General features: G+C 39.7%; 1 protein-coding gene across 1 annotated transcript in view; it reads left to right on the plus strand.

Annotated features, from left to right (window-relative positions):
* The window catches only part of NAV3 (neuron navigator 3), a 1,048,024-nt gene that overhangs the window by 787,055 nt on the left and 251,436 nt on the right, over positions 1 to 9,533 (plus strand). The window contains exon 9 of the mRNA XM_019514774.1: positions 4,977 to 6,012. Within this exon, the coding sequence (XP_019370319.1) occupies positions 4,977 to 6,012 (1,036 nt within the window). The remainder of the gene's footprint in view (positions 1 to 4,976; positions 6,013 to 9,533) is intronic.

A 9,533-nucleotide genomic window follows, 5' to 3' on the forward strand; every position in this document is an offset into this window, starting at 1 on the left:
TTTTTTTTTTTTTTTTTTTTTTTTTACTTAAGGATAAGATGGCAGTACGTTATAAAAGTAGATTCATTAATGGATTTTCAGGGAGTTGAACAGGGTGGAATAGAATAATATTTAGGTGCCTAAGTCCACTTAGATGCCTAATGAAGTGGAATAAAATCTGGAACTTGCTGTTCTTACTGTTCTAGTAATTCCCAAAATAGATTAGTTTGTGCCTCAGTGGCTGTGTCTGCATGTGCAATTAATTTGAAGCAATAAACTCCAGCATACTGTGCTGGAGTTTATTGCTCCAGGGCACACCATTTGAATGTAAGCCCAGGACTGCAGCACGTTGAGTTGGGTCGGAGCAGCCCAGGCTGCTCTGACCCAGCTCAGTAAGCTGTAGAGTAGCTGGCTGAAGCAAGAGGGTGCTCCAGTGTGGAGTTAGCGAGCAGGCATACTCTGCACTGAAGCACTCTCACACCCCAGCCAGCCCTGTCAACGTCTACATGAGCGCTGCTGTGGAGTAAAAAGTCTGCAGCAGAATAATACTTGTATTTGCAAGTACTAATCTGCAGCAGATTTTATTAGTTTCCTATGGCCTAATAGGGCTGCACATGTAGATGCCAAGACATTTGCTGTGGAGATAATTGGGCAAATCCACAGTAAACATCTTGTGTAGACATGCCCTGTATCACAAAAGAGCTTTCAAATAAAACGCAGAATAATTTAATTTTAACCAATATATGAGTATACAATTGAGAAGAAAAAAGGAGAATAGAATCTGAATAGGGACCGGTCTTTTTTCTTAATCTAAGCACTGAAAAACATTAATTACACAGGCAGACAAGGTTCTTTGAGTTAATCTGATATCTTTTATTAAACCAAAGAAAATAGTTGGAAACATTCTTCTTTGCAAGCTTTCAGCTACAAACACCCTTTTTCAATCAGAGGAATCATCTACAGTTGTTTGGTACTTTTCCTGGATGGAATAGAAGCTAGAAGCCAGTATGTAAAAATGCAGATCAGTGAAAATGCAAATGCCTGACAGTGAGGGTCAGAGGGGTGAGAAGGCAGGTGGGGGTGGAGGGAGGGAAATGGTGACTTGGTGATAAAGTGTAGCTGGTAAATTGTAGAGAGGTTACCTGGGGTAGCAGATGTTAGGCAGGTTATAATGTGCCATAAATTCAATGTCTATATTTAGTCCATGATTTTTTGTAGCCAGTACATTGATGAAGTAGAGTGCACAGCCTTGTCTGCAAATGATGTTTTGTAAATTCCCTTTGAAAATTAGAACAGAGAACATTTTATGTTCATTCCATATTGAAATTACCACAAGGTGGGGACAGATGTCATGTAATAACCAGCTTATCTGACTGATTATGCACAGCACACTGAAAGATTTCCTGGTTCAAGGAATACTTTAAATTGTGAAACAAGGCCATCCAGGTGCAGAAATAAATCATTTTATTCCATTTTGTTAATCACAGAGGCAGACTATTGGTAGCACACTAAAGCATGTCAGCAACTCTCCTAAGGAAAATTAAGGAAGTAGTTTAAATTAAAGATTAAGGACAGGTTAAAGCCTTCTTGCTGTCTGCAATTTATCTGACATTGTTTACGATTTGTGACCTAAATAGTAAAGCTGAAAGGGTGATGCCTCTGAGACTACGATGTATAGAGTACAACAAGCTACTAATAAAACAACAAATGTAACTTTACTTTCCATGCTGTTTTCTGTTTATTACATAAGCTTATTATTACTCAAAAGTAGTCCAGAGACAAAGGTATAATAACAGTTTTCAAATATTCAAAAGACTGCTATAGAGACTAGAGAGAACAACTGCTCTTCTTTGCCACTGAGACAATATGTATGTACAGCAGTAAAGAAGATTTTAAAATCTCAGAAAAAGCTTCCTAACTCTAAGAACTGTAGAATAATGGAAAAGCTGCCCAGGGAAGCTGCAGAATCTGCTTACTGAAGGAGAGGTAGGATACAGCTGGGATGGTTTAGGAATTGCATACCCTGTATTTTTGCAGGGCATTGTACTAAATGACCCCTGAGGTCCCCTTCAATCCTAGGGTTTTATGAAAAGGGAAAATGGTAAATACGGATTTTTAATCAATATTGTTTTTAAAGAAAATGAATGAAAGTTAAGATAAGAGTCCATGTACGTAGTGGCATGTAAATGTTACTACCACAAAACATCCTGGAGTGATGCAGTTGAATATTGCTACATGTATTTTGGACAAATTTTTAGGTGGATTTTGATTTTATTATTTTCTGCACAACCCAAGACAAATCACGTCAGCTCCAATCTTCTGGTATAATTGAAGATCACCAAGTCCAAGTCAAGTCATGAGTGCAAAGGCATTTACACTCACACATATACACAGAGAGTCCTCAGTCGCTATTTACTGAGCTTTTCCCTGGAATAAATTAAAGAAGCCCAAAGGCTTCTATAATCTGTACCATCTGTCTGTGGTCCCTAGGCTCTACTCCAACATCTGGTTCTCACCAGAAAATGTCGTGAGGCCCAGCCACAACCCCTGCCCTGAAAGCTTGGAAGGGACAAGCTTCACAGCCATACTTTCAAGACAGGGACTTGAAGGCTTATTCATATTACTGGAAAGCAAAACCTATCACAAAGCATTCCCAGTTAAGAAGGACTTAAAATCTGGCCTGTTTTAAAAACTACTGTAAGACGCATTTGCTAAAGCTCTCTCTCATGCCAGCTGAACTTTGAAAAGCTTCCTTGAACCTGGAGATCTGAGTCCTCTGTAAAGTGTCCTGTGGACATGAGTATGCAGAGCTACTCGAGTTGTACAAGGTTTGCAAATGATGATGATGGACACTAGAAAATGCTAAGACAGCATTATGCAGCATCTATGTAAGATGGAGAAGTGTTGGCCTGATAGATTGTTATGTAAATAAGATTTTTTTTTCCATGAATCTATGGTCAGTGTTATCTCAGTTGTTAATGTTAACTGAGGCTCTATTTGTGCTACAGGGAAACAGAGGTTTGTTTTGCTTTGTTGTTGTTACTCTATCTTTGGGCCCCATTGTTAAATCACATGTGCCACACTTGCCATTTATGCCCGCATGTGGGAAATACCAGTGTATTCTGCTTTTGCTGAGGAATAATTAATTTTTCCCTCCGAGTATCCACCAAAGCTTCTTTCACTCTTATGCGATGGTGACTTACAGAAATCCATGCTAACAAAGAATGTGATGTTTGTATCCTTACAGTACAAGAGCTAGAACTGCGAATAGCCCTTGCTCAATGGATAAATGTTTTAGTGCCTTCATGTGCTGTTTTATTCAGATTATTGTGTCCTTGGGCATTGACCTTGGCCTCCTGTGTGTATAAAAAGCACTACTGCACTTTTGGCACTGTATTAACTGAATATCTGTTGAATGTTCTGTAATTCCCCTTGAGGGTGATCAGCTACTTTGAAACTGACACTGAATTATATAGGCAGACCTAGACTTCCTTTTATTTTCTCCTGATGTTCTGAACATTGATACAAAATGCATTAACAGGAAACATGTCATCTAAAGAAATTCAGTGATGGTTTAGAGGACATCATTGGTTAGTTTAAGGGGTTTAATCACCATTAACACTTCACTTCTCTGAGACCCCAGAGTGATATTAGTTAACCAACAGTGTGTTCAGATATTCAAAATGTGGGCTTTCATACAACAGAGCACATTTCCAGTGCATATGTTTTTCATACATCAGTATGTTTTGCTTGCTAAGGCAAACAGCTTGTTTTGAAAAGAAAATTATGGTTACAGTTTAAAATATCTCTGTTGATTATTTGACAACAGAGAGCCTAATTCTTCTTTATACTAATGCTGCTTGCACTGTTCTGGCAATGCAAAATGTCTTAAAGTACCAGAACAGGATACGTGAGCCTTAGAGTACATGAGAATCAGACCCAAAATAATGATCAGTGCTACAGCACTGCAGCACTAGCAGCTGCTACAGCTGCTTTCCAGTATTGTTATATATTGTCAACAGTGAACCTTCTGGTGTATTTTCTCTTGTTTGGGAAAATGCACTGTAATCAAACATCTGTTACCACTTCTGTCAGTGACCAAAAGTGGACCAAAAGGTAAAATTAAACTGGATGTTTTAGAGCAGAGGCCCAGAAAAATGTAAGTATAGGCTTGATGTACTTGCTTTAATAAACAAAGGCAATATTCTCAGAGTCAGAAGTGGAATTCACAACCCCCAAGATAGGTGTTTAACTTTCCTTTATATTCACTGGGGAAAGTTACGCCTTTATTTTGGGATTCATTTCACTTGGAATGGAAACGCCTAAGTCAGTCCTGTGATGAGGGCAGTACATCAAGAGAAGGCAGTCCTGAGTTTCAACCCTTGCTCAAAATACTGCTTATGTTTTATCCAATGACTCTAATGAAAAATACGGAACCAGAACTTAAGACTCCCTCTCAGGGAAGTGCGTTCATCACTGGACTACAAAGTTATGTTCTCTTGCTTGTTCTCCTTCTGGCCCTATATACCTTGTGTTCCTGTTTACAAAGGGCTTCAGTGTCAAAAGGAGGGGTGGCGAGTGCCCCAGTTCCAGTCTTGCCCATAGTCTGGTGGTGAGGGCAAGCACACTCTCTTGGGAGGTGAGAGTTAAGGTTTAACAACCTCCAGACTCAAGAAGGTCTAGAACCCAGGTCTCCTGCTTCCAGGGTACATGCTCTAATCATTTGTCTTAGAAGGTGGCCAGCAGCCACCACCTCAGTTCTACTTTAATACATTTTAGGCAATTGAGTTACTTTGTGAATCTATGCCTATGATTAGCAGAAACTGCGTTTTCTATCAGGTTTTTAAATCTCTAACCCAGCTGTGCTTTTAAAAGCACAACTAGTAGGGGCATGACCTTACAGCAAGAGAAAGGGAAGTAGTTCTCCCTTGGTTGCAATATCACTCCTGCATTATGAATAATGTGTAATTTCTTCTTCTGTTCTTTTATTAAAATAGATTCACCAAAAGGCCCTCACCCATCTACAGGCATGAATGGAAATGTGCAGCATCCCACCAGCACTGGGCAGCAGCAGGTCTCTGCCATACCCTCTCCAAGTGCCAGCAAGCCTTGGCGCAGCAAATCCATGAATGTCAAACACAGTGCCACCTCTACCATGCTGTCTGTGAAGCAGCCTAGTCCCGCAACCTCCCCTACTCCATCTTCAGACAGGCTCAAGCCACCCCTTTCTGAAGGAACAAAACCCTCTTCTTCTGGACAGAAATCTATGCTGGAAAAATTCAAGCTGGTTAATGCTAGGACTGCTTTAAGATCCCCCTTGTCATCCAGTTCAGGACCCAGTGACAGTGGAAGAGAGGATGATACCTTTTCAGAGTGTGGTGAAATCGATGGCTTAAGCAGCGGGCTAAATAGCGGTGGTTCCACCAGTAGCAGTCCTAAAGTGTCACCTAAACTAGCTCCTCCAAAAGCTGGAAGCAAAAATCTCAGCAATAAAAAGTCTTTGCTACAGCCAAAGGACAAAGAGGAAAAGAACAGGGACAAAAATAAAATTTGCACTGAGAAAACAGTAAAGGAAGAGAAGGACCAGACCACTGAAACATCTACAAAAAAGAGCTCAAAAATTGCAAGCTTGATCCCAAAGGGGAGCAAGACTGCAGCAGCCAAGAAGGAAAGTTTAATACCTTCCTCTAGTGGGATACCAAAACCTGGATCAAAGGTACCAACTGCAAAGCAGAGTGCTTCACCTACATGTGCAGGAAGTAAAGAGGCTGAAAAATTGAGGACTACAAAGGGCAACCAGTCCCAATCGGCAGCAAAATCTCAACCTAACGAGAAAGCCTCCCCTTCCTGCAGTCTTGTCTGTTCTGAAGGCAAGGAAGCTAGCCCAGCTCTTACCCCTGGTTCCTCTGCAGCTCTTTCTGTTTCAGTGGCTGCAAGCAGTGGACAGGTCACAGGAAATGGCATTGTCCAGCTTCCTCAACAACAGCAATACAGTCATCCAAACACTGCCACAGTAGCTCCTTTCATTTATAGGTAAGGTCACTAAAAATAAATTGACCCATGTTATAATTTGCAAGCTGTGTAACCAAAGCTGATAAAATAATCCAATCCACGGTGAATCAAATATTTAAATGGTTGCTCTGTCTCTTTCTGGATTATACGCAAACAAAAAGTTTTCCAGAATTAGTGTACTATCTAAAATGTCTTTATGAATACTTTCTATGAGTAATTCTTAGTCTGTACGCGTTATACATGATCAGTTTGTCGACTGTGTTTATGATTTGAAGTGCCAGGTATTTTGATGAGTTACACAGGCCCCATATAAATTTATGTTTTGTGGTTGGAAGGTTACCATTCTTAAAATCCCAGATTTCTATCATGACACTATATTTTGCAAGTGTTCCTCAAATAAGCCTTTCTGAAATCAACCTAGAAGGTAACACAAGCGAGGTATGGCAGAAAAAGAGTATAAAAATTGTAAGAATTCACAACAATTTCAGTCTTGAGTACAGAGGCTTGTGAAGGTTGATTGTAAGTCTCAGATTTTTTGTCTGTACTTTGCCACAGCATAACTTAAACCTGGAGAGTTTCTGCTATAAGTTATGCAGCTGATATATGCTATTAGGCCAAATGAGGCTCTGGTACATTGGAACTAATAAGGAAGAGTACTGTTACTTTTTTATGGGATCAGGTTTTATATCCATGCATTGTAAAACAGCTAAAGAGAGAATAATGATTTTAACATTGTACGATAAGAAAACTATGCTAAGTGAAGGGACTGTGAAGGCTGGTTTGAGTAACAGCAATTGCATTTTAATAAGATTTCAGATGTCAGCTGTTGGTGGATTTTTAGCTCCAGCTGTAGGTAGATGAAATATTTTAAAAGGGAAATATTATAAAATAACTATATTATTAAGTAGAAGAGATTATCATTTTGTTGTTTGCTCTTTGCAACCAGTATTGTGGGTACAAGTAGGCTAAAGAGGTGTTTAGAATAGGTCCTGAGGGAGTATACATGTAAAACTAAAGGCAGCTTCAAGAGCAATGAATGAATGAAGGATGAAAGATTGCCTTACTGTCTAAAGTAATTGTAAATAAAAACATAACTCTTAACTTTAATATGTAATAGCTAACCCCTTAAATTTCAATTAAATGCATGTTTAAGAGAGATGCTTAAATGACAAATGAATGTTTCTCAATAATTGATTGAAGATCACCTATTGTCATGTCAGTTGTATATGTAGCCTACGGTTCTGTATATAGGAAGGTGCACAAACGTGTGTGTGTATACATATACACATACACACATTTGTGCACCTTCCTGTATACAGAACTGTAGGCTGCATATATAACTGAAAGTGTTCTTGAGAAATGGTAATAGGTGATCTGCAGTCAATTATTGAGAAACATTCATAATTATACACACACACACGTTTATGCACCTTCCTATATACAGAACTGTAGGCTGCATATATAACTGAAATTGTTCCATGAGAAATGACAGTAGGGGATATATGTATGTATGTATGTGTATGTGTGTGTGTGTATATATATAATATATATAAAATATATGTACGTATTTATATATACATACATGCATAGATATATACACAAACACGTGTGTATGCATGTGCACACACACAGAGCACATACTGCTCTCAGAGGCAGAAAGAGTTGCTCCTGTCATTTAACATTTTACCACATATTAATGCCATTTCCTCATATGTTATCATTTTTGTTATGTTTCATGAGGAAGCAAAGCTATATTTGGAATTTTAAAGGGCAATGCAAGCAAGAATCTACTGGTAGAATCTGGCTTTATGGATAATCCACAATTTGCTTCAGACAGACAGCAAAGGCAACTGTATTTTAAGTTAAATCTTGCATGAAAACAAAACTCACAGAGACAAAGTCTGATCTCACATCAGTCTAAACCCAGAATACTTTGATGCACTTACTTCCAATATGTATCTGTAGAACTGAGAGCGGGATTGAACCTGCAGATGCACAGTAACTGCATTCCCTGCAGATTGCAAGGACTTTGAAATAGTAGACAGTGATTTTTGTAGCAGAATATAAATATAATCAGAGTCAGAATATCCATATTTACAAAGTCAGCAGATTTATTCTTGTGGGCATATGGTTAATCGTAATTTATGCGAAGCCCTGTTTGTATTTCCATTTCCTCACTTTTAAACATATCTGTTTTCTCACTTGGCCACTGTAGTTTATGCATGTAATTCTCAAGTATACATGTTAGCAGGTAAATAGCTTTATAGAATAATGGATTCATAATAAAAATCACCATCCAAACTGACCTTTTTTTATAGTGCTGTCAGCTGGAAGGAAGACTCAGCTTTGACAAATTTGCATTGTGATCCTTGTAAAGTGCTGGGCAAAGCTCCAAGCATAATTCGGTAGAATTGCAGCAAAATTCTGTATATAATCCAGCAACCCCCTTTAGAATTGTGCTAGCTACAAGTCAAAGTTCCAGCCTATTTAAATTGTCACTGTTATATTCAAATGTACAGGAAGCTGTCATTTTATTTGCTTTCCTCAATAATAATTCTGTGAATATCAAGCCTAAATACAGATACTTGGGAGGTTATATCGGGTTCAAAATGGCTGCCCAATTTAAACTTAGCTTGTCCTGGTGCCAACCTTGCACTTACAGACCCAGTCTCAGTGACAGAAAATCAGTCTGAATGTGCAACTGTACAGAAGTTCCATACATACAAACCAGTCTAAAAATTGCAGAACCTTGTTTAAGAAAAACCTGGATTGTTATAATTTCAAAATTAATCAGTTTGGTCAAACTGGTGCTTGAAACTTCTGTATACTTTCCCTGCACAGCCCCAGGGCTGGCAAAACCCAGCCCCAGCTCCATGGCTGCACTTTTCACCCTCTCTGGCTGCACCAGGCTATATTTTGCCCCTGGAACCCTGCCCTCTCCCCCCAGCCCAGCCAGAACCCCCAACCTCCATCCATCAAGCTGCTCTAGGTGCTACTACTGCCAGAGCCAAGCAAATCCCAGCAGGGGGAGGAGTAGAGGTCCTGGTTCACCAGGGGAGGGTTAGGGGGTCAAAAGTAGCCCTTGGTCTCCCAAAGCACCCCCTGGATCCCAGCAACACCTCATAGATCACCCCCCCGATTGCTCCCACAGGTCATGCCTACCCCCCACTTGTGGTTCCACCTGCCCCCCAACTCCCCCCAGCCTGCTTGCACCTCCCCAACCTCCTGCTTGCCCCCCCATCCCAACTTACTAGATATTGTGCAGCCATTTTGAACTGATTTAACCTCCCCCTAATGCCCCCAAGTGTCTGTTCTTAGCCCAAATGCTAAGCAGTTAGAGTGAGGGTGTGTTTTGGGTCAAGGTAATGCTCAAATGGGTTTAGGAGTAGTAAGCCCTATTGCAAAAGAGTTTCTTTGTGGCATCAACAGGTTTTGATTTAAAGAATGGAGGATGTTACGGGATAATAGTCATCCATATGTTGTTTGTAATGAGTTTTAGTGTTTGTAGTAGTACATGAAAAACAAATATTCCACCAGGGTAC

This window comes from Gavialis gangeticus, unplaced genomic scaffold (assembly GCF_001723915.1).
Source record: "Gavialis gangeticus isolate Ggan-Ray unplaced genomic scaffold, GavGan_comp1, whole genome shotgun sequence".
Classification (NCBI taxonomy): Eukaryota; Metazoa; Chordata; order Crocodylia; family Gavialidae; genus Gavialis; species Gavialis gangeticus.